The sequence below is a fragment of the Globicephala melas genome, chromosome 13, assembly GCF_963455315.2.
Source record: "Globicephala melas chromosome 13, mGloMel1.2, whole genome shotgun sequence".
NCBI classification, from domain to species: domain Eukaryota; kingdom Metazoa; phylum Chordata; class Mammalia; order Artiodactyla; family Delphinidae; genus Globicephala; species Globicephala melas.
In genome coordinates, this window is record NC_083326.1 from 13,401,417 (window position 1) to 13,427,449 (window position 26,033).

At 44.9% G+C, this 26,033-nt stretch overlaps 1 protein-coding gene across 2 annotated transcripts in view; it reads right to left on the bottom strand.

Moving 5' to 3' along the window:
• ATP8B1 (ATPase phospholipid transporting 8B1) overlaps positions 1 to 23,289 on the bottom strand; it is a 62,123-nt gene extending 38,834 nt beyond the window's left edge. Inside the window, exons 1-5 of one of the 2 annotated variants that reach the window (XM_030868028.3) lie at positions 23,109 to 23,289; positions 4,050 to 4,147; positions 2,236 to 2,349; positions 552 to 650; positions 377 to 438 (exon numbers count right to left, since the gene is read on the bottom strand). In XM_030868028.3, coding sequence (XP_030723888.2) covers positions 377 to 438; positions 552 to 650; positions 2,236 to 2,349; positions 4,050 to 4,147; positions 23,109 to 23,289 — 554 coding nt within the window. The remainder of the gene's footprint in view (positions 1 to 376; positions 439 to 551; positions 651 to 2,235; positions 2,350 to 4,049; positions 4,148 to 23,108) is intronic. The other variant, XM_070046988.1, reaches the window with a different exon arrangement.
• Between the last annotated feature and the right edge of the window lie 2,744 nt (positions 23,290 to 26,033).

The following is a 26,033-nucleotide window of genomic DNA, read 5'->3' on the forward strand; positions in this document are numbered from 1 at the left end:
ATCTAAATAAATAAATTTATTAAAAAAAAAAAACAGTGAAGGAAGAAATCACTGTAGCTGGGGAGTCAGGAAGGGTGTCAGGTCATCTGGGCAAAGCCCTGGGCAGCATAAGTTTGGGAAGAGCAGAGATGAAGCGGCACACTCCAGGATGAGTGTAAACACAGGAGTGCCGAGGACACAGAGCCCCATCGGGCAACCGCCTGGACCCCAACTTGGGTATAGCTTTGTCTTAGGAAGTGAAGAGAGGCCTTTATAAGGAAAACGTTCATGCACTGATAGACTTTCAAGTTCAAACAGTTATCTCTAAGGATGTTTCCAGATGTATTTGTACAACACATCCTTGGAAGAAAGTCACACATTGAGAAAAGCATGGTACCTGCCATCCTTAATGACTTCACACGTCCTATTGTTGATTTCGTTGTCCATTTTATGGCGAGCCTTGAGAGGAGGGATGGGAAAGGTTATTTTAATAATCTCAAAATGCCAAGTATTAATGCCACTTGAAAATATGCTTGCAGCAGTGAGGAGGAAGCTGCGGAAAAAATCCTTACCACATCGTCCACGAGGTCTTTGATGGCCGTGATGCCCAGCACCACCAGCAAGGGCACCAGGGTGGTATACCACGCCAGGGTCGTGATTTGAGGGATTGCCTGAAAGAGATAAAAAAGAAGGCGTACGTGTGTGCCCAGGAAGGCACAGCTAACCTAGAGGCACCTGCTGACTCTCAGCTTGTTGATTCTAAGGCTAATCTCCATTATCATGCAGGTCTGCATCCTGCCAAGCAGGCATGAAAAGGTGCTGAAGCATCCAGCTAACCTTTCTCGTGCCTCTCTCCCTCTCTCTCTCTCTCTCTCTCTGTCTCTCTCTCACTTCTGGTCTCCTGGGACACAGCCCAGAGGACAGTGGCTCCCGGTCTCATTATGGCTTTCACTGGACACCAAGGAAGCTCTGTAACATGGTATCTAAGAGAGAAATGCTCCAAACCTTTTGTGAAAGTCATAATTAACTACGGGCAGGCACTGTAGGGTCCCAGGGAGAAGCAGTCCCTTAACTTTTAGGGACTGCATACAGCAGGCTCTACGCTGCTGGTTGCTCAGCAGTGGTCTCTGAGGGTCCCGTGATGGAGGCAAAAACGGCAGTAGATAGTGGCTGGCTCTGGATTGGGTGGGGCATCTATGGGACCATTAGAAGAAAGTGCTTCCTTCATGGTCCTTGCTATCGGTCTAGCCAAGAAAGAGGGTGGCCTTGCAGGAAGCCTCGCATCCATCAGGATGGCCATCAAGTTGGAATAAAAGATTGGGAGGCAAGCAAAGACCTCTTGCAACCATCCTATTGATCGTCAGGCCACATCATGTAGTGGTTAAAATGACAAGCTTTGGAGTCAAACTCCTGGATCCAAGTCCTACCCAGCCTCGCCACGTAGGGTGATAGGACTTGAAGCAAGTTCCTCTACCTCACCAGCCTTCAGTTCTTCTCTGCAAATTGAAGGTTATGATAGTACTTAACGAGCACAAGAATTAAGTGAAGTAACAGTGCAAGGAAAGGGCTGCCTAGGGCTATTACTAGTTCCCTAATCTGCATCACTGTACCTTCAGAAAAGATAATTAGGGGATGGTTAGAAGAGAGAAAGCTCATTTCCCACATTATTGTCAATAGGCGGAACTCCCCTTTTCCATCTAGAAGGAAGTAAAGGGAAGGTAGCACTTTGCTATCCAGATACGTGAATTCCTTGCCACGATTAGGATAAAAAACAACATCAACAAAAAACCTCAGGAAAAAATTAGGCCTTTCCAGTAGTGTAAAACTAGTTCACAAAAATAATTTGAGAATTATGACCAAAATACTAATAAAAATCAATATTTTGGCATCTAAATAAAAACATAAAGGCCAACCATGAAAAAATGGATTTAATTTTAAGGTACGATTATTTTACAAAGTGAAGATTTTAACTTGACTCACTTCAGGGAAACCAGTTTTACCACTGACATCAGTAGGAAATTGAATTTTTTAAAATACAGAATTAAAATAACATTTCCATTTGCTCCCATTCCCTGTTCATTTAACACTGTTGAGCTCGTTGTCTATAAGGCACTTTCCCTTACGTGCAGAACGCAGATGTCCGTATAGAAAACTTTCAAGATTATTCACATTTTATATGCAACTTAAACAATAACAACCTGAATGTTATTAAGTCACCATAATTCAAAACAGATTTAAGATATCAAAGGGCATTACCTGTAAGATAAGAAGGACCAGGAAATAGAAATTGGCTGCTCTCTTAAACTGCTCAAACAAATTCATTGGTAGAAAGGTAAACGCATTATACTTGTATGTTTTAATTGCATTAGTCTGTTGGAAAAAATGAGAAAGTCATTCTAAACAATGCCACACACTTATCACAGCGTCACGATGTATATACACCTGCAAAAATCACTAAGCCCTGTGGCCTACAGGGACCAAGGACATAAGTCGTCAGAAAGATACTGAGATTTCCTTTAAGCTTTTACTTCTAACTGGGTCTCAAAATGACCCCTTGGAGGCTTATGTCAGAGACAGTAACAAGATGCAGACATTTCACCTCAAAGGTCTCTGTGGCAAATCTGGCTGTGACCAAATGGATCCTGCTGTTGGGTCCCCTGACCCCTTAGAAGCCTCCTTGAAAATGGGGCAAAGATGGGAAGAAAATAGGAGACATCAACATGGGGGGAAAAGGAACGTTCTTTTACTTAAGAGGGATGGAGGCTGTGTGAGTAAGAGGGATGGAGGCTGTGTGAGAAAAAGAGACGGGTGTGGCTGAGCTGTGTGCCCCAAAAGATATGCTCAAGTCCTCACCCCGATACCTGCGATGGTCATCTTATTTGGAAATATAGTATTTGCAGATGTAATCAGGTTACAGTGAAGTCATGCTGGATTAAGGTGGCCCTAATCCAATGACTGCTGGCCTTAGTAGAGAAAAATTGGGCAAAGACACAGAAACACACAGGGAGGCCATGTGGAGACAGAGGCAGAGAGATTGGAGTGCTGCGTCTACAGGCCAAGGAACACCACGGAGTGTCAGCCAGAAGCCACAGGAGACGTTTGGAACAGATTCTCCCTCAGATGCTCCAGAAGGAACCAACCTTGCTGACACCTTGATGTTAGACTCCTGGCCCCTTGAATCGTAAGAGAATAAATTTCTGTTGACTTAAACCACCCGAGTGGTAGCACTTCATTAGAGCAGTCCTAGGGATCTAACAGACAAACATTTCAGCCCAGACGTAGTGGGGGTTCTTTATATTTCAATGACAATAAGCATTTTTGAGGTGAAAATATCTTCAAAGTCTCTAAATCCATCACAGGCAGAGGAGAGGGAAATAAGTTACTAAGATTCCTTTCAAATTCTTATTACTGTCAAAAACAAGGCTTCTGTGATACTACTGTAGATTCTTTTATAAAATATTTTTAAAAGAGCTTTGTACACACAGAGGGGAAATTTCAATCTACACAATTTTGTTTTGTTTTAAGCCACCCCCACACACCCTTAAGGTAGTTAATCTTAGTGGGATGAATAAAAATGACATTCTAGGAATCTACAGTATGACACAAATGAACCTGTCTATGAAACAGAAACAGACTCACAGACCTAGAGAACACACTTGTGGTTGCCAAGGGGAATGGAGTGAGAGTTTGGGGTTAGCAGATTCAAACTATTATATATAGGATGGATAAACAACAAGGTCCTACTGTGTAGCACAGGGAACTATAGTCAATATCCTGTGATAAACCACAATGGAAAAGAACTTTTAAAAGAATGTGTGTGTGTGTGTATATATATATATATATATAAAAAACTGAATCACTTCGTTGTTCAGCAGAAATTAACACAACATTGTAAATCAACTAGACTTCAATTTCAAAAATGACATTCTAGAGAACTAATGATGATTATCAGTAGCCCCAGGCCAGGGGTTACCTGGAAGGCAGGTACCACACGAAGCCAGTAAGCATGATGGCTACTGGGAAAAACTGGCTTTTACTAAAATTAATTTAGGAAGTTAAAATCAACTTACCGCATATTTGCTCTCCTTAATACAAAAGAACTTTGTGTTCATAAAATGAGGTTGTTCGTGGAAGCTTCGATCATTTGCTTTGACTTGCCATGTACAATCTTTAAAAAAGAAAGAGGAAAAAGTCCATCAAGTTGAAAATTCGTAGGTTGCTATGGGTTGAATTATGTCCTTCCTAGATTCACGCATTGAAGCCCTAACCCCCATCCTGTACCTCAGAATATGACCTTATTTGGAAATAGTCACTGCAGATACAATTAAGTTAAAGTGGGGTCATTAGAGTGGACCCTAATCCAATATGACTTTAGGACAAAAGAAAATTGGGACAGAGATACCCATAGAGGGAAGACAGTGTGAAGCCACAGGGAGAAGACAGCCACTTACAAGCCAAGGAGAAAGAGGCCTGGAACAGATATTTCCCTCACAGCCCTCAAAAGGAATCAACACCACAACACTTTGATCACAGACTTCTAGCCTCCAGAACTGTGAGACAAAAAATATCTGCTGTTCAAGCCGCCCAGTTTATGGTACTTTGTTAGGGCAGCCTGAGCAAACCAACGACCATGTTGTAACTTGACCCACTGTCCATAGAACATTCAATTCTAAAAGAGAAATCCTCATTTAAACATGGCCCGAACAAAAATCCCAGAGCTCTACAAAGTGACAGCTAAATGATTACTTCAAACTCATTTACTTGGTCTGTAAGATGTATAACCCATTACATACTTAGCGAATGAATAAATCAAAGAAAAAGGGTATCGCCGACGAATTCAACACTTTTGAGTCGTGATCATAGATCGGGGCTGTGCATGGCTTTATCCTGATGGCCAGCATCTGCTGCTGTCTTTCTAAGTTCATTCCATGCACTTAATGTCACATCTACCACTCAAACGCCAGTTCTAATTCCAGGGAACTTTAGAAAGCCCTCGGCTTCTCTGTTGCCAAAGGGAACAACTCTCAGGCGATAGGTTCCCATAAAACCTCTGACAGGCTGGGAGGACCCTCCGAGGACATGCTTGCCGACCTTCTGAATGGACAGGAAAGGTAAAGTTCACAAACAGTGAGATACAGTTTATCTCTAGCCTGATTCCTTTCCATCTCAATGGTGGAGTCCAGCTCCTAATGGAAATTTCAGCCAAAGGGACCTTCAACCTAGAGATGAGTAGCCTGGCAGTCAGGCTACAGTTGTAGGGAAGAAATTTCCACCCACCTGTTCTGTCTTTGCCCATCCGCTCTTGACTTCTACTGTCGCATGATATATGGCTCTAAAGGGAACATTTGTTCAGTGCTTAGTAGGTGCCAGGCATCATGCCAAGTAGTTAGTTAATATGTCAGTTTTACAGCTGAGGAAACGGAGGCAGAGACAGGATTCAGGGGGAGAATCAGAATTCAAAGTCTGGCAGTCTGACCCCCAAGCCAACCTCTCCATCCACCTTGCTCTACTGACTGGACTTTCTTTTGTGATTTATGCTACAAACCACCATGAGAACTGCCTTGTTAGTGAGCAGACTTGGGGGTGGGGGCGGTCACTTATCAGTATAGGGTCAACCTTTCCACTGTTACCCAATATCAGGCTGTGCTTCTTCTCCTAACAGGAAGGCATGAGTTGTCACCGCTATGAAAGCTCAAGACAAGGATATTATAACTTAGGAAGAAAAGTTCAGGAAGCACCTTTTTGGCATAAGGTCCCCCACTGACTGTGTGTTTGAACATGCACGTGAGATGAACTTCCCTTGTGTGACACACACGAGAGTGGGTGAACCAGGTGGGTTTTTTTTTCCCCACATTACTCTTTTTTTAATTAAAAAAAATTTTTTTTTGTATTTTGGCCACACTGTGTGGCACGTGGGATGATTGCCGGACCAGGGGTCGAACCCAGGCCTCCGCAGTGAAAGCTCCAAATCCTAACCACTAGGCCACCAGGGCCTCCATGAACCAGGTCTTGATGAGCTCCTTCTTCTGCAAACTGACACAGAAGGGGGATCAACAACTCGTGAGACACTCTTTTTGGAGATGGGATTATATTAAAGAACATTTACAAGTAAAGGATTATAAGATTATCAATCTTATGACTACAATTATAAAAACTTAAATATGCTCTAGAAAAAAACATATTTCTTTTTTTGTTTGTTTGTTTTTTTGCGGTACATGGGCCTCTCACTGTTGTGGCCTCTCCCGCTGCAGAGCACAGGCTCCGGACGCGCAGGCTCAGTGGCCATGGCTCACGGGCCCAGTCGTTCCGCGGCACGTGGGATCCTCCCGGACCGGGGCACGAACCTGCGTCCCCTGCATCGGCAGGCAGACTCTCAACCACTGCGCCACCAGGGAAGCCCCATATTTCATTTTTTAATGATTCACTTTCCAGACTTTTACTTCCAAGAAAGTACGTATAATACTGCAAAAGGAACAATTGCGGACTACTGAAGAAAGCAAATAATTAACCTTACGACTTTTTAAAAACCACTATACCATTATTGAAAATTTCTCTTGCATCATTTGGACTGCCATTCATTGGGTAATCGTAACTGTTATGTCATGACAAATGGAAATGTTCTAAGCATCTTTTTAGCTTACATGCGATATTATCAAAAGGGAAAATTTAAATGGAACTACACGACAGCTCCTGAGGGCTGTTAGAATGTGTGCAATCAGAACATTTCTTTTTGACTGAAAAAGGAGATCGAAATGAGAGTAGGTTAAAAAAAGATATTTTACAGGGTAATCTTGAATCCATTCTATTTTATGGTAACTTGCAATTTTTTTTTTTTTTTTTTTTTTTTTTTGCATATGCAGGCCTCTCACTGTTTTGGCCTCTCCTGTTGCGGAGCACAGGCTCTAGACGCGCAGGCTCAGCGGCCATGGCTCAGGGGTCCAGTTGCTCCACAGCATGTGGGATCTTCCCAGACCGGGGCACGAACCTATGTCCCCTGCATCGGCAGGCGGACTCTCAACCACTGCGCCACCAGGGAAGCCCAACTTGCAAATTTTTAAAGGTTTAATTTGGCTCCCAGATGACTTGTAACACATCCCTGGTCACGAGTGTTCTAGAATACCTCTGAGAACTGCCGTTCAAAAATTCAGGAAGGTTGAGAAGAAAAACAGACAAGATTCCTCGAGAAGGGAGAAAAGACCAATGAGAAGGGATAAAAATCAATCTCAGAAATACTCAAGAGGAAAGAATAAGCTGCCCTGTTAATGAGCTGGATTCTTCGTCCCCCTTGCGGCCCTTTAAATTTGCTTCATAATTAAGTCCTCCAGCCAGTGGTTCCTCTGTCTCAGCACAACCCCCTCATTCCCCAGCCCAGTTTGAATTGGATGCCTCAGATAGAGGGTAGTATCTGACCTCAAGTAGGGGCAGTGAAGGGTCTGCTAGAAATGACCTTGGTCTCTTAATTTTACAGTTTGAATAACACGTTGGGGAGCTTGGAGAAAGTAACTAGTGTCTTCGTCTACAATATACTGAGCTTAACCACAGAAGCATTTGTAGTTAATTTCAGAAACCTGATTGCAGTCAAGTAATCAATAACCCTATTTCTAACAAGGTTCCTTGTTTGGCCTAATTCAGACAAATCAGCAGGCAAAGAAATTGGTTCCTTTTCCTGATAATTTCCTGAGTTTGACGCTAATTGCTTGAGGAATATTTCAATCAGAGACCATAAAGTAAGTGAAACGTGTTCTGTGGTCAAATACACAGCAGCCTACACAGCAAAACACAGCAGCCTACATCCCTCCCTTGGATATGCAATAGACCCACTGGTGTGTTAAAGGCTCTGAGAAGTCCTGTAGTAAAGAAACATTTAATTTTATTTAATTTAATCTTTTCAAAATTAATGTGACCACAGGCACATTTTTAACAATCACAGAACACCTATTAATATGGAGTGAGAAATGCCGTGCTAAAGCACATGCCTTTAGGAAAGGTAGCAAAATGACACTTGGAGATCTGTGGTTTTGATCAAACATTTACTAGGTACCCAATTAAAACAGAGAACCTTACCGGACACTTGGACCACAAGGCTAATTCATAGAAAAAGTAGGAACCTTGACCCATTTTCTAGAATGGAAATATTGACCAAGAAAAGAGAAGAAGTAATACACTAACCAGCAAAAAATTCACCTTCACCATATAACCCTTTGGTTAAAAGATAGAGAGAAATCAGCTAACAAAGGTTGTGCCTGATAAAATCATCAATGCATGTTGCATTTACCATCAGCCAGCTGTGGCTCAAAAATCATCTGGTAAACATGTATTTAATGTATGCAAATATGGCTACATGATGTTGGGTGCTCCCCGGGTCACCAAGTCCTTTGACCATCACCATCCAGCAAAGAAAGTCAGCTTCGCCTGGCCTCTCATCCTCTCACAGCTGATTCTGAACTCTTGATTTATAGACAACTCTGCAACCAAAAAGTTGCATTGGTTGGTACAAGCTGCAGCAAACTAGCAGAGTTAAACAATCAAAAGTTTAGTGTCAGAAAAGAAAAAGACAAACAACCCAAGAGAGAAATGGGTAAAGGACAAATAGACCATTCATACACAGGGAAATTCAAGGGCTCTTAAATACATGAAAAGATACTCAAGTTCATCAAAAAAGAAGTACAATTCTTCAGTTACGTGCCCATTTTTATCCTATAATGGCAAAATAAACAGGTCCTCTTAGGTGGTCTCTGCGGAGAGCAATTTGGCCATATCTATCAAACTTTAACACAGACACACGCGCTGAGTGAGTGTATATATACTCTTGGATAAAGAAACAACATATCTCAGGGCTATTCAATGCATCCCTGTTTATCAGAAAGATTAGAAACAGCCTAAATACCACCAAGAGCAGCTGGCTAAACACCTACACAGTGACAGCCTATGTGGTCTGCAAAAAAGAATGAGGTACCTTGATGTGTACTGATATCTTCAAATTACACTAAGTGATAAAAGCAGGGAGTATCTACCATGCTTTAAGTGATGTGACATGCAGGATGAATGCACACTAGGAACGCATGCATGCACACACACTTGCACACATGTGATCACGTGTATGTGTATCTGTGGGTATATAAGGGTTCATGTTTGTAAGTGTTCTTTGCGCAAGGAGTGTGTGTTTATCTCCGGAAGGACATACGAGGAATTGGTAACAGCAGCTTCTCTCTGGGAAAGGAAACTGCAGGGCTGGGACACAGAAGAGGCAGGGAGGGAGCCTTCATTTTCATCCTGTACCCTTTTATCATCAGCTCTATGTGCATGTATCACCTTTGGAAAAAAATAGGTTTGCAGTTCAATTCCTTCCCTTTATAGGTTTACATATAAATCAAATACGTAAGTTGCTTGACTTTCTTATGGTCATTATGCCATTATGTTTAATATTTTTAAAAAATATTATTCTAAAGGCAGTGGGATGGTGGGTGGGAATAAATCAAGTGAAGACAGGAAAAGATGGAAACCTATGCAGTCACAGGTAAAAACCACATCTACATTCAACAATGAGCAAATATTAAAAATATCTCAGAATAAAGCCCCCCCCACACACACAAATACATACTGTATTCCATTCCAAATCATTCCAAGTGTCTGATTCCATTTATACACAAAGTTTGAAACATGTAAAACTAAACTGCAGTGTTTAGGGATATATATGTAGGTGGTAAAACCATAAAGGAAATCAAGGGAGTTATTACAATAAAAATGAGGACGGAGGTTACCTCTGAGGAGGGAGCAGGAAGGGGTGGGCAGGACAGACTCGGGTGGGGCTTCAGGGGCCCCAGCAATTTCCTGTGCTGGACCTGGGTGGTACTTACACATGTGCTCACTTAATAATGATCTGTTAAACTATGTATTTGTTTTCTATGCACTTTTCAGTATTTCAAAATACAGGAAAAGTAGATCAAAAAAGAGGCAAGAATAAAAGTAGTGACAGGGCTTCCCTGGTGGCGCAGTGGTTGGGAGTTCGCCTGCCGATGCAGGGGACTCGGGTTCGTGCCCTGGTCTGGGAAGATCCCCCATGCCGTGGAGCGGCTGGGCCCATGAGCCACGGCTGCTGAGCCTGCGCGTCCGGAGCCTGTGCTCCGCAACGGGAGAGGCCACAACAGTGAGAGGCCCGCGTACCGCAAAAAAAAAAAAAAAAAAGTAGTGACAGAAGGGAACTAGCCCAGGATGCTGACAACGGCCAGAACTGAGAACAGGTGAATGAGAGGAACAATGACCCAACAGCGAGCCAGGCCAAGTTCTCCTGGGGGCTCTGGTTGGACATGACCTGGAGCGAGTCAAGTTGGAGGTGGAAGCAGATGGTATTGAGAAAAGTGTGTCCTGTCCACACCCAGCCCTGCTGCCAGGAGGGGCTCTACCTCTCTCAGGTCACGAATGCATATCGGTCACTGAGCTATATATGCGCTGGGTCCTTCCATTCTAACCTGGGTCCAGAACCATCAACAGGCCACAAGGGGTAGAACAGAAGGTGAGATTTAACAAATCATGAGATCAACCCTGCCTGGGAAAGTAAAGTTCCTCCCCCTGGTCTCTTGGGATTCTGGTCTTCCTAGATTAGGCTCTACCGCTATGTACACTCATAGTCTCTAGAACATATAGATGGAGAAAACACAGGTCAGCTGTAACCATGACATGTCTTGTAGCAGTGGTTCACAGAGTGAGGGTTCCAGACCAGTGGCAGCAGCATCACCTGAGAACTTGTTAAAAATGCCAGTTCTCAGGCACTACCGCAGAACTGTCAGGCATGGGCCCAACAAAGTGTTTTCACAAGCCTCCCCCGGTGATCCGCACACACACTCAAGTTTGAGAACCACTAATTTAAAATAAGGTAGAACTAGGGGTTAGCAGATGCAAACTATTACATATAGAAGGGATAAACAACAGGGTCCTACTGTATAGCACAGGGAACTATATTCAGTATCCTGAGATAAACCATAATGGAAAAGAATACAAAAAAGTATATATATACATACACACACACACATACACACACGTATGTATGTGTAACTGAGTCACTGCTGTACAGCAGAAATTAACACAACACTGTAAATCAACTATACTTCAATTTAAAAAAAAAACAAAAAGCAAAATAAGGTAGAACTAGAGCTCATTTCAATGGAAACCATCTCTCCATCAGACACAATCCCTACCTTGAGGAGCCCACTGTCTCTCCATGGTAGGCGGGAGAGATACCTAAACACATACAGGAGTGAAGACAATGTATAATGTGGAAGAAAATGTAAGGAAAGAGGAAGCCCTTGGCAGGACAGGAATTCTAAGCAGCAGCAGTGAATCCGGCCAGGCTATGGTGGCGTCAAGAGGTACCTTTTTGGAAGAGGTACCTCTTGAGTGGACTCTTAAAAGCTACCCCCAAATCATGCCTGTACAGCGAGAGGAGAGGGGCGAAGGGCATTCCAGGCATAAATACAACCGCAGTGGCCAAAGCACAAAGGCAGAAAACAGCCGGGCCTGGGTTCATATGTGAAGAGCTGGGTGTCAGGGGACCACAGGAAGGACAGGAGATGAGCTGAGAGCCAGTGGATTGAGTGGGCCTGGTATGGCAAGAAGAGGGCAGGGGACATCCACCGGGGGCTTCAGGATGGGAGTGGCACGGCCAGACCGTGGTTTGCCCGGGTCACAGTAGGAGCAGTGCACAGGATACCTTTGAAGGGAAGAAGTCTAAAGGCAGAAGACAACTTCAGTCATGGAAGGGAGAGTTGATGAGAGCCTGACCCAGGGCTAAGGGGACAGAAATGGGGAGAAGACAGATTCAAGAGCTATAGGACAGCTGACTGAATGGGGGCAAGAAAGAATGGGGAATAAAAATGAAATCAGGAGAAAGACAAACAGCATATGATATCACTTCAATGTGGAATCTAAAAAAATGATACAAATGAACTTATTTACTAGACAGAAGTAGACTCATAGACATAGAGACAAACCTGTGGTTATCAAAGGGGAAATGTGAGGGAGGGATAAATTGGGAATTTGGGATTAGCAGATACACACTACTATATATAAAATAGATAACCAACAAGGACCAACTGTATAGCACAGGGAACCATATTCAATAACTTGTATTATAATAACTTATAATGGAAAAGAATCTGAAAAATAATATGTATACATATATATCGGAATCACTTTGCTGTATGGCTGAAACACTGTAGATCAACTATATACTTCAATAAAAATATATATAAATTAAAAAAAAAAAATAAGAAAAAAGTGACCCCAGGATCCTACTTTGGGTGACTGGATGAAGAGAGGTGCCACAGATGAGCTAGAGAACTTAAGAGGTATCCATCTAGTTGGGGGGACAATGCATTTTCAGATCTGGTGAACTGAAGACCCCCATAGGACACAAGGGTGGAAACGTCCATCCAGGAGCTGTAGAAACCAAGCTGGAACTCCAGGCTGAGGTTCAGGTCAAAGACACAGATTTGAAGGTCCTCAACACTCAGACGTTAGTTGAAATCATGAGAGTGAATGGATTACACAGGAAGGGAGTATGGAGGCAGAACAGGAGGGGCAAGTGGCGAGCTGCCCGGTAAGAAAGGGCATAGATGCCCAATGATTTGGTGATCACAAAACCACACTGGTGACCTGACTGAAATACATTTCTTCTGGATGAGAGACTAAAGGGGAGTTGGGCTCATCAGGAGGTGTTTTTTAGGAGGGGGAGACTGAAGGGGCCAGGAGAGAGGGCGTTAGGAAACAGGAAGAGAGGGGATGGCTGATGGTAGGGGAGCATAGAGCAGGCGGGATGGCTTCAAGGTGAGGGGCAGAGAAGGATAAGCGAGGGTTTGAACAGCTTTGAGTTTCTTGACTTCCGAAGCACCCTCCGGAGAGCGGTGACAGTTTGAAAAGCTTTTGAGAAAATGGGAAAGGCACGAAGTATGGGCAGGTAAGAGGCTAGAGTCGAGATTTTATCGAGTTTATCTGCTTGACTGTGTGGTGTTTGTAGCATTCAGCTCTGTTGCTCCCCATTCCCACCACCAAGTAAAAGAAAAAAAGAAACTCAAAAACTGATAGACTGAAGGCAAAGCAAAAGGCCAAATGCTGCTGTTTGCTTGTGGAAAGAAAAGAAAAAACACACAACTTCACTCTTGTTCACACTTGCTACTCAAGGTGTGGACCAGGTGTATCACCTGACATCCAGTTAGAAATGCACAATTTCAGGTCATGCTCCAGACCTGGCACCAGAAGGGCATTTTCACAAGATCCCCAATGAATTCCTATGCACCTTGAAATGGGATGAGCTGCTCTTGATTCTACTGGAATCCGGGCTTTTATCCAGATGCTCAGGGCTCCACCCCCAGGGATTTTTGCATTAGACTGGGGTGAACCCAGCAAAGGTCTCAGGTGACCCTAATCTGCAGGCAAGGCTGCTATCCACTGTTCAAGAGCAGCATTTCCCAGCCTTTCTCCTGCCTCCATCACATCCATCTGAGGGTGACAAACCCTCCTTACAGCACACCTTGTCACTGAAGCAATACACTGCAGGGTATGAGCAAGGTAGGACTTTAGATTTTAAAATAAATGCCCCTCTCCTCATTGAAATCTTTATTCTCATGGTGCTTTCCAAACTTGAATGTGCCTACTAATCACCTGGGGTCTTTGTTAATAGATTCTGATTGGCTGATCTGGGAAGAGCCCAAGGTTCTACATTTAATCAGAACCCTCGTGAGGCCAACTGGTAGACCTTGCTTGAAGAGCAGGTGCACTAGTGGATTAGATGGACTATTCTGTAATGTGAGGTTGAACCTGGTGGAATTCTCCCCTTGCCTCACTCCAGACCTACTGTATCAGCGCCTCCAGGAGCTGAGTCCAGGCACCTATGGAGTTTTAAAAGCTCCCCATGTGATTCTAATGCATCAGCAGGATTAAAACCCCCTAGAGTTAGGGACTTCCCTGGTAGCACAGTGGTTAAGAATCCGCCTGCCAATGCAGGGGACGCGGGTTCAATCCCTGGTCCGGGAAGATCCCACATGACGCGGAGCAACTAAGCCCGTGTGCCACAGTTACTGAGCCTGTGCTCTAGAGCCCGCGAGCCACAACTACTGAGCCCACGTGCCACAACTACTGAAGCCCGCGTGCCTAGAGCCCGTGCTCCGCAACAAGAGAAGCCACTGCAATGAGAAGCCCGCGCACCGCAACAAAGAGGAGCCCCCACTCGCCACAACTAGAGAAAGCCCATGCGTAGCAACGAAGACCCAACGCAGCCAAAAATAATAAATAAATTTATATATATGTTTTAAAAAACCCTAGTTAGTGTCCTCCTAAGGTGACTTCTATCATTAAACACCTGCTTTAGAGACTCAGGTTCCAAAGTGGCACCAGGAAAGCAACAGCTGAGTTGGGTGTCCATGAGCAAAAGAGCTTCTCACTTGAGGTTCAGTCATCAATGACATTGCTCAAAGCAAGTTCTATGAAGTGAGACAACGCAGTCTCAACACCCGCTCAGTCATTACAAATCACTCAGCCAGGAACACCCCACACAGCCTTTCGTTTACAAGCCACCAATTCCTGCGGTGTTCTTAAGGCTGCTGTAGTGGAAGGAAGTTTATGGCTGATTAGAGAAAGAAAATAAGCAGCCAAGGTAGAATCTCCACATGGGGTGTGGGTCAAAAATTCCAAATGCATCAAATTAAGTGGAAAACAGAGCTCCTCAGCATGTTTCCTGGATTCCCTAGGATTTCCGTATTTTAATGGACTAGCTTAATCTGTTTTTTGATTCCAGATAAAAATTCATGGACGCTCTAAAGATGAACGCCCTTAATTCTGTACTTTTATCTGAAGATATCACTTGCACCAGCGATCTAGCTGCCCTTGTTTTGTTGATGCCACATCTGGTCCGAATGTATGCTCTAAGAGAGAACTTCCTCTCTGTGTTCTGATGCTCTTGTGGTGATATCTTTAAGCCTTAACGATTAAACATTCCACCTTAAATACTGTTGACCAATGATCATTTCGCCCCTGAACAGGATTTTGATCAATGAAATTCTGAGTTGGAGAAGATTTTTTAAACAAATGCAGTTTTATATTTTCAAGCACAGAGAGCCACCCAACCCCGTCAAGAAGACAGGTCTTTGCGGGTGGGCTCTCAAGGAGAGAGAGAGGTGCGTGCCTAGCCTGCCAGCTGCTTGCAGGCATGTGCTTCAGAGGTGCCTAGAAGTGGTCCTGCAAGTGGTTTAGCATCGCCTGTACAATCTTCCTCACAGTATTATTTGGCTTTCAACAAAAAACAAAAAGATAAATGACACTAAAGCCTCTGTCTGAATCATCTCCAATTCCAAAGCTGTAGAATCAGAATTATTCAGTTCTCCTGGACATCAGTCGCATGTCTTTGCTAACTTCACAAGCACAGACGGTATGCAAACTGGGCAAATGTGTACTCCAGGAGCCCAGGGTCGGGGGCGGGGGGTGCCTGTGTGCTTATGGAGGGGCTCCTCTCCTAAAACTGAACTCACCTCTCCCTGAGAATACCCAGTCTGGGAACTAAAGTTCAGCGCTATTACCGCACGCTTAGGAATTTAAAATTCTAACGGTTCCCAGGGACGATGCTGCACCATTCTTGGTCATTTCTTACTTCATCCTATATTTCTAAGCTGCCAGCTACCCAGCAACACAAGTGGAATTCCTACAAATATCCCAAACTGGTCAAGTTCAAAACCACCACCCTCTCCTTGACCTACAAGGGGCTCCCCCCACCACTACTTATCCCCACAAACAGCTCTGTTATTCACTGAGGCAGAAGGCACCTTCTAAAGGCAGCTGCAACAGTATCTCCAATCCTGCAACGTGACCTTGTTACCCCTCCATCAAGAAGAGGTGTCTAATTTCCTTTCCCTTGAATCAAGGCTGGCCTTAGTGACTCTTCTGTAACCAAGAGCAGGTAGCACAAGGGATGCTGCATGAATTCTGTGACCAGCTTCTACTCTGATGTCTTGGGACACTGGTTCTCCAGATGGTCCCTCTAGAATGCTCCCATGGCAGCCCAGCGTTATGCTGGGAGAAGCCCAGCCACGTGGAGGTGCTCCCACTGAAAGACCCAGTTGAGCCTTTGAGTTACCAGCTCAGATGCCAGACATAGAAGTAAAGAAGCTTCCAGATGATTCCAGGCCCCAGTCACCTCAGCTGTTTATCTCCATAGCTGAGGGCCCAGATATCTTAGAGCAGAAACAAGTCATCTCTGCTGTGTCCTATCTGAATTCCTGACTCAGAGAATCTGTGAACATTGTGAAATGGTCATTTTATGCCAGTAAGTTGAGATTGTGTTTTATGTAGCAATAGATAACTGGAATATCCACTGGGTGTAGGGCGGGGTGGTGGGCAGCTAAGCCAGAAATTATTCCTCAGGCATCCTTTGCCCTTGACCCTCCCATCTAATGGGATTTGTGAATGTCAAATCCCTAACATATGTCATGATCTGTTCCCTTCTCTGCATCCTGGCCATCTTGGTTTTGATCCTCACTTAGATTATTATCTACTCCCTTCTCCCCACTGCTGCCAATGTAGGATTTCTAAACAAATGTATGTACCCAGTGTATATTTATTGAGTGTCTATTACGTGCTCTGATGGAACAGATACGGCCTCAATTCTCATGAAGCCAACCGTCTACTGGGGAAGCTTCATCCCTACTTCACACAGTCATCCAAGGACATAATCATTAATGCCCGCAGGGTATGAAGGAAAGTGCAAGGGGCTCTGAGACCAGACAACAGGGGTCTGCTCCAGGCTGGGGGTCAGAGAAGGCTTCTTTAAGGAAGTGATGCCTATATCAAGCCCTGAAGGGTGAGAAGGAGATGGCCACAGAGAAGGGGGCTGCTCTGGTCGTGGGGAAGAGTGGATGGAAAGTCGTGGAGGAGGCAAAGACTTGCTTGAACCAGGGACTGAGCGTAGAACAGGGTGAATGGGATGTGTGAATAAGCCTGCAAGTTGCAGGCAGCCAGCCAGCCAGCTCGGCCGGGAGAGGAAGATGGGGCCCAATCACACGGGCCTGAGCCGCCAAGGAAAGGAGATGGAATCAGATCCCAGTGCAGTGCCGTCTTTTGCCACCATGGAGATCGGACTGAGAGGAGGAAACATAGCTACGGAGCAGCTGTGATGGGAGGAGACCGCTGCTGCACTCTCAGCTGTGTTCCTTTCAGCCTAAACTGCTGGCATGGCTCCCTGAGGCCCTCAGGAAAGGGGCCAAACTCTTCAGCACGGCCACTGCCCCACTCCATCACTGAGCTCCAAGAATCACTCGAAGTTCCCTGAACTCTCAGCCCCTTGGGGCTTTCCTTCATGCTGCGTCGGCCTGGTAGGCCCTGCCCCTGAGACCACGGGGACCAATTTGCCTCTCACACTTATTCAGGACTCAGCGCAGGGGTCCTCACCTCCAGGAAGCCTTCCTTGACCAGGGAAGGCCTCTGAAGCGCTCACCTGGTTCCCTATTCATATCTCTGTTGAAGCCTCCGATGCTGTCAGTCACCAACACCCACCAAGCCTCTATGACAAATGCCCCCCACGCCTGCTGCCCTGACACCAGCTCAGAATAAGACAGATTGGACCTTGGGTCCTTGGAGCACTTACAGCTTTAGCTGGAAGATGGGTAATGTACAATCAGCATAAAATAGAAACCAGTCGTTTCTAAGTTACAGTGTGATGGGTGCTGAAATGGACGGGAGTGAGATTACTAATCCTCTGCTCAGAACATCTTCGTTCCCCCAGGCTGCAGTCCAGCTCCTCCCCGTGCCACAGGCACGCCACCCTCCCTCCTGCCACAGAGCCTCTGGATGTGGTCCCCTATTCGGGAGGGTCCTTCCTCTCCCCGCCCCTAATTAACTCTTCTTCATCTGTCACTTGACAGCATGGGCATGCCTTTCCACAAGGAAGCTTTCCCTGACCCCCATCCAGGGCAGATTCTTTTGTCACAGCTCTTGGAACTGAACCATAGGTCAATCCATTAAAAGACCAAGTCACTGCATGAGCGAGACATTTTTTGCAAACTTTAGCTTTGTTCCTGTCGCTCTGTGTGTGCGTGGGTGGACTTTTCCATAACTACAGCTGTCTTCTCTGTATGAAGACTCTTATGCCTTGCCCCCGCCCCCCCGCAGGTGTGCTGAACTATCGGAGACCCAGTCTAAGGTTTTATCTGAGAACCCACTGGAGCCTAGAAAAGCCTGAGGGTGGGGTCAGCATAACTGCCCACAGATTTGCAAAAAAAAGAGAAGGCTGGAGAAGCTTGTACTAACAGGAAAGGTTTATAAGATGGCAGAGGCAGGGATGACACTGAATCACCAGAACTCTCCTTAAATACGTGGGCAAACTCACTGCTGGGAAATTAACTGTTCTTCAGCCCATCCATCTCTCCTCTCCATCCATCCACCCATTCACTCTGCGTAGATGTGGGGACGGAAGGATCCATTAAAATGAGTGACTCAGCAGCTTCAGCCTGGGGGGTGGTCCAGGGGAATCTGAATATCCCAGAAGGAAGTGGAAGGGTCAAGAAGATCTGACGATGGAAAGATGAGAGAGGAGATGACGGGTGGGGGTGATAACAGCTAATATTTATAGAGTATTTACTGCATGCCTGAAACTGTTCTCATTCCTTTACATTTGTTTTCTGACTTAATCCTCACAACCACCCAATGAAGTAGGTACTCATATCATGTCCATTTTACAGATGGGGACACTGAGGTAGAGAGAGAGGAAGTCCTTTCCTCAAGGTTACACAGCCAGAAAGTGGTGACGCCAAGGCTGAAATCCACACAGCCCGTGCCCAGCATCCTCCCTCTTCACCACCGCGCACACTGCCTCTCGGGGTCATGTACGGAGATGCGGTACATGAAGTGGAGTAAAGGGGATTCGCTTGCCAAAGGCAGGCCTGTAGACAGAGAACAAAGGATGACCTGGAATGGGAACATTTTAAGGGTGGAAGGAAGAGTAGCCAGAGGAAGGAGAAACAGGAGGAGTACTGAGACGAGAATGTGTCATCACCTGCCAGGGAGGCCAGCGTATACTGAAGGAGAGACTTTCAAAAAGGTCAAGCGCTTCAGAGCAAACAGAGGTAGGAAGAGAATGGTTGACAAAAAGCTCACTGGACTTGGCACTGGGGTTCTTGGTGATCTTTAAGACAATGTGTCCCACAGGGAGGTGGGGCAACCCACAGAGGGGAAGGACCGGGGTAACGGGTGGATGTGATGGTAGAGAAATGGGTTTTCAGAAGCTTAGGCATGAGAACAGGAGACAGGACAGCAGCCAGAGGCAGAAAGCAGGATCCGGGTAAGAGTTTGCTGTAGGACAAGCGGTGAGTGTATTTGTAAGCCAGCCAGCGCGGAAAGAGGGGAGAGTTAACTGACAGAGCAACGCTGCCAACAAGGTAGGACACAGCTTTCTCATTCCATCCGCAGGCTCACAAGAGCGAGCCAGGGTGCACTAACGCAGATCACTTATTGATTCCCAAGGACTTCGTCTCTAAGCTGGTTGCCGACTGGCACAGAATTACCCAGGGAGTTGACCTGGGGACACCAGGATGGTGGAGGGGTAAGCTACGCAAACAAACCAGAAAAGCACCTAGAGTCAAGGAATTCTAGAGTCAAGGAGTTTTAGGAACCTGTGGCTAAATAAAATTAAACTGGCTTCTTTAAAGTCTAAACTTTCCTGCATCATTTTCTGCTAATGGACAACCTTAAACTCCAATTAAAGGATAAAGAATTCTGAGTTTCTGGTCTCAGGGACCACAGAACCTTTGTGTCTGGGAATGTCTGGCAGAACTACTGTTTCTCAGAACACATTCTGGGATATACCGTTCTTGTGTGTTCAGGAAATGAGAATGTTCATTCCATCAGATGGAAACATCCCCACTCGTTTTTGTCACCAGTTGCTCAAAGGAAACCAAGGGTAAAGGGACGTTAGTAAAATCTGTGGGCTTCTTTCTTCCTTCACAGCACATTCTAACAGCAGGCTTACACCCGTTCTCGATTCTCACAGCACACAAGAAACGTCCTTCCACTGAAAAGCACTTGCAATGGTCTCTCAAAACACTGGCTTATTAAAGCTCAGTGGGGTTAAAGCATCTTTAAAAAAAAAGAAAGAAAACCAATTTTCTGCACTAAGGTATGGTTAAAGGACTTCCCTGGTGGTGCAGTGGTTAAGAATCGGCTTGCCAATGTAGAAGACGCGGGTTCGAGCCCTGGTCTGGGAAGATACCACATGCCGTGGAGCAACTAAGCCCGTGCGCCGCAACTACTGAAGCCCAGGCGCCTACAGCCCATGCTCCGCAACAAAAGAAGCCACCGCAATGAGAAGCCCGTGCACTGTAACGAAGACTCAATGCAGCCCACCACCCCCACCAAAAAAAAAAAAGATACGGCTAAAAAAATGAACATGGTTCACACATTTTTAGACATTGCTCTGCTGTAATAGGCCTGGGTCCCCAGTGTCACTCAACTGGATGGTACTTCGCAGAGTGACTCACGCTCCAGTGCTCTAAAGAAGTGAATTCTTTGAAGAAAACTGTCCTTCACGTAAAATGTCAAGACGGACAGATTATAGTTAAAAAGGAAAGTCAGAGTGACACTTACCTTCACTGGGAAAATGCCCAAGTTAAAATATGGGAGAAAAATTAAAAGAGGGGAAGACGGATGCAGAGAAAGAAGGGAGGAAGGGGTAGGGGGGGAGAGGAAGCAGAGCGGCCATAAGGGACACAGGGCAGACAAGGGAACGGAAGTAAAGAGGTCTAGCACTTAATAAATGCCCCCTCTGTGTTTGGAAAGGGCACACAGAGGTGTTAGAACAATAATATGTTTTTGGAATTCCCGGGCAATCCAGGGGTTAGGACTCGGCACTTTCACTGCTGGGACCTGGGTTCAATTCCTGGCCGGGGAACTAAGATTCCGCAAACCGCGCAGCAAGGCCAAAAAGAAGTTAATAATAATTATAATAATTTTTTTTTTTTCTGGTACGCGGGCCTTTCACTGTCGTGGCCTCTCCCGTTGCGGAGCACAGGCTCCGGACGCGCAGGCTCAGCGGCCATGGCTCACGGGCCCAGCCGCTCCGCGGCACGTGGGATCTTCCCAGACCGGGGCACGAACCCGTGTCCCCTGCATCGGCAGGCGGACTCCCAACCGCTGCGCCACCAGGGAAACCGATAGTAATGTTTTTTAAAGTCACAGGCAAAGTCACTTGACAAGGGTTTTTGAAAACCACCAAATTCCCCTAGAAATATAAACCACCACTGGAAAAGACTCTGAAGAAGTCCGAGCTCCCTCAATGCCTGTGCTCTGGGGGTAGAAATCTACAAGAAACATGACCTGTGAACTGAACGATCAGAAAGTGCCCAGGGCAGCAGCATGTGAAGGCAGAGGTGGAAAAAAACAGAGGTGAGAGTTCCCGCCCACTACGTGCCCCTCTGACATTTCCGAAGGCACCCAACCCCATCCCTTGGCCTTGTCCCGGACCACACATCTGATAACATGGCTGCAAGCACCAACAGCAAAGTTCACCCCTAGAGAACTGCAGTGTCAGCTCATCAGGTACCCACACGTGGTACAGATATGAAACTCAGAACCACGGTGGGAGAAAGAATGAGGAAGAAACACATTATTACTATTTCGGCGATCAGCTAGAACTCCCCGTGCTAACTCGTCAGGCTACTTCAGCCTGAACGATATCCAGTCTGGACATGTTATGACAGACGCCACATTCCTGTTCAGATTGGCAGTGATTCCATTGCACGGTAGCTCCACTATCGTGACTGTAGCGCCTTCTGCGTCAAGGCAGAAAGCACTTATACTCAATAGCTGAAAATTACAGCCAGAAATCCACAGTAAGATCTGATAATTCTAAATGTTTGATATGGAAAGCTGAGGATGGGAAAACAATAGACTTGAGACAGTGGCCTTCCCAGGTTTTGAAGCCTGCGGTGGCAGGGGGCCCTTGTGGTACATGCACATCCCCACACAGAAGAGCAGAAGACAGGCACCATCTGACCAGAGAGCAGGAAGAATCATTACATAAGTAGGATTTCGTGCTTTGTCACTTTTTCTACAGGTGAAACCTGTTGGGGGAAAAAAAAACCAGCTTAACAGGCAGCAGAATCCTGGAGGGAGAGACGGGCAGGGAGTGACATGAGGAAAGCAGGCTTCTGGCAGGCCTGGAAGGGCAGATCAGCAATGACAGAGGCTCTGGGGAAACCAGATAAAACCAGAGGTTATTCTGACTGAGGCTGGGGAGAGGTGTATGTAGAGAGTCAGAAATAGAACAATTTCCTGGAGATTTCTGTGAATGGGAAACTGAAGTTATTTAGCTGGAATGCAAGGGACCGTGGAGGAAAACATTTTCAACCTGAAATCTGAAGCAGATCTGGGGTCTAAAGAGAAAAGGATCAGCTTCCTCATGGAGCAAAGGAAAAAAAGAACACCCGTGTTTGCCAGGGTGGGAGAACCAGCAGGGAATGAAACAGAAAAGCCACAAGGGAAAAGGCAAAATCATGCAAGTCAGCTACGTTGTTACCCTAAATGACAGACTGTCTATGGCCATTTTCAAGAAACATCAGTAACGCTGAGTAGTTTTGACAGAGACTGTATGACTCACGAAGCCTGAAATATTTACTACCTGGCGCCTGACAGAAAACGTTTGCCAATCCGTGGTCTAGACCCTGCCTTGAAGCTGCCCTGATTCTAGGCAGGGAGCACAGTCTGCTGCATCACAGGCTACTCGTGGCGAGCGGAGACCCATAATTTTTTTTTTTTAACCTGGAGAGTCAAAACCCTTTTATATTCACAAATGACTGAACCAAAGGTATGGTGACTCCAAGGTTCTTGGGTGTGGTAACAAGCAAATTCTTCCACACTCAGCTTCCTTCTAAATGTATAGGCACGAAGCAAGACCTTCTATTTTCTCTGCAGAACTTGTCAGCTACGGTCCACCAGCCCTACCACACCGAGGACAATGTGTACTTTTCCAAGCGCTTCAAGTTTCATCTGAAGCTAAGAGAAGGAAGATGCCTCCTGGACCATCTGTCCTTTGCACCTGTTGCCACTGCCCTTGTGAGGACGGACAAGTACCTCATTGCCAGGTCCCGGCGTGTTACCTTTTTTGAATGGCTCCCGGTTTTCCTCTGCTTCTCTGTTAACTCGATTCTGCTCTGGTTCCACCGCAGGCCCCTGGTCTTCAAGTTCATCTTCTGTTTCATCATCACTGTAAGGGACCACTTCGTCATTAGGCTGAGAATCCTCCTCAAATGTCGTTTCTGAGTCTCTTTCTGTATTCATTCTGCTGGCAAATTGGAACTACCTGGTTTAAAAGAAAGGGAAACCAGAGTGAAACATGGCTCATACCCAGTTTTTGGTTGAATTCTGCCTGCATTCGGTTACAACGCTTTTTTTTTTTTTTTTTTTTTGCGGTACGCGGGCCTCTCAGTGTCGTGGCCTCTCCCGTTGCGGAGCACAGGCTCCGGACACGCAGGCTCAGCGCCCATGGCTCACGGGCCCAGCCGCTCCGCGGCATGTGGGATCCTCCCAGACCGGGGCACGAACCTGTGTCCCTTGCATCGGCAGGCGGACTCTCAACCACTGCGCCACCAGGGAAGCCCCGGTTACAACGCTTTTAACAGAACCTGACTTACTAACATGGAAATATGCCTGAATAATGATCCCAAAGTTCAAATTATCATGCAAATAACAACAAAACCATTCATTATTGATTAAATGCTTGGGTGAGAATTTACAACTGTAATGTAGCTGCAAACTTTCTTTTTTTAAGGGTATACAGGCTTTAAGGTTGTGTTTCAAATCGTGGGTCTCTACTCAGCAAAATTAATTTAATTGGTTCACAACCAACATTAAAATAAAGTGAAACAGATTTTAAAATATCAGAGTACAGCACGCATAAAAAGAGTTAGTACTGTTTGGGGAACAGTTTTACAAAACAGACACATATATAGATTTATTTGCACTGTGGGTCTTAATGGAAATGAATTTCTTTTGGAAATTGTGGATTGCTGGCAAAGTTTGCACTGTGGGTCTTAATGGAAATGAATTTCTTTTGGAAATTGTGGATTGCTGGCAAAGTTTGCACTGTGGGTCTTAATGGAAATGAATTTCTTTTGGAAATTGTGGATTGCTGGCAAAGTTTGTCCTAAGATATCTGGTTTCTGCTAACGCTAATATTCTGAGCTTTTCCTCTGTGATGCATTTAAATACAAGCTTAGGTCCTCAAACTTTACTAATGACTTCTTGAAAGCACATCCTAGCCTACTGCCTAACTGCCACCACCCACTCCCTATATTTAAAATTTGTTGTTTGTGTATACACCACTCTATAAAGTGACACTTTATAAGTGCCAAGTACAACCTCAGTTATACTTATATTAGGAAAATATTTACACTAATACCCCAGGCTTTGTGAGGACAGACATACAGCCTGGCATTATTTACATAAGCTTCATACCGACATGTACTCATTATCATTAATAAAGGCAGCTCACATTTATTTAGTGTTAACTGCGTGCGGGGCTCCGCATGAAATGCTTTATAAACATTGGCTCCTTGAAATGCCCTATACCACCCTAGTGAAGGTGGTATTGTTATTTGTCCTCTATAGAGAAGAAAACCAAACCTTTGCAACGCTGGATAACTTGTACAATAATTAGTGAAATTTTGAAGCAAGAGCAATTGCTTTCCAAGGAGACATCTTTTATATTCTACGTTTATGTTACAGTTCGTTAGATATTTTCATCAAGTGTTAGTTGCCTTGAGTGGAACCATTTCGCTGGCTGCATGCTTTATACCCAATCTAGCATCTTGAACATCTAAATTTTTATAACCATAGGTGTATATCTAGGAAATGTTCAAATACTTATGTGAGGAATTTGTCCAATATTATTTAAAACAAAACCCAGAAGCAACGTGGATATCCAATGATTAGCAACTGTGTAAATAAATTGTGGCATCTTCACACAATGGGACAGCGCAAAACAATTTAGATCACGGTGGGACAAGTTTTTAATGACATTGCAAAAACCCAAACACATTTAGTTGAAAGGCGAGTTAACAATCCACATGTACAGAACAGTCCCAGTTATTCGCAGACGTTTATTCATTTCCCCAAATTTCAACAACTGCCATGCGTGATTCTCAGTGAGATGATGCATGGAAAGGGCTCGATTTGGTATTTAGCCTAGAAAGTACTCAAACGTCAGTCGCTGTCATTGTTAACAATTATTTCCGTAATTAGAAAAACTGTGTTTTATAATAACAAATGGAACAGTGTGGGGAATCCATCCCTGTTGCCTTTTCCATCTCCAAAAATCACTTCTAAAATGCATCTGCCCCTCACTGGGAAGTAAAATATTAGACTATTACAAAACATGGTTATACTTAAGCACAGGCGTATTCACAGTTAAAACCTTTAGTTGCCAAGTAAAACATTTTTCCTCTCTCCCAATTTTCTGCGGGTTAGTAAATGACTATTTCTTGGGATTTTACATGTGTTTAATTGGCCCTACTTGTGGTTTTATGCTTTAGCTAATATTTTAATATAATCCTTAAAAAATTCCCAAACTCTCAAAGGCAGACTTTCACCAGAAATTTTTCAGAACAAACATAATAAAAGTGGTGACCATTTATTGAGCACCTACTATCTGTCAAGCAGGAAAACCCTGTGAGGGAGATGTTATCTACCCATCTTTCAGATAAGGAGACTGAGGCTCAGCTAGTAAGTGGCAGAGTTAGTATCTAATCTCTCCATTACAGGGGCATAGAAAATATTGAAAAGTCTGAAAGCATCATAGAGAAAGTTTCTTTATTGTAGTACATATACACAACTAAATTTACCATTTTAACCATTTTTAAGTATCCAGGTCAGTGGCATTATGATCATTTTGTTATCATTATTGCCAAGCGTCTCCGTGCTTATTTCCCATGTTAAAGTTGGACCCAGGGGGACTTCTCTGGTGGCAGTGGTTAAGAATCCACCTGCCAATGCAGGGGACATGGGTTCGAGCCCTGGTCCGGGAA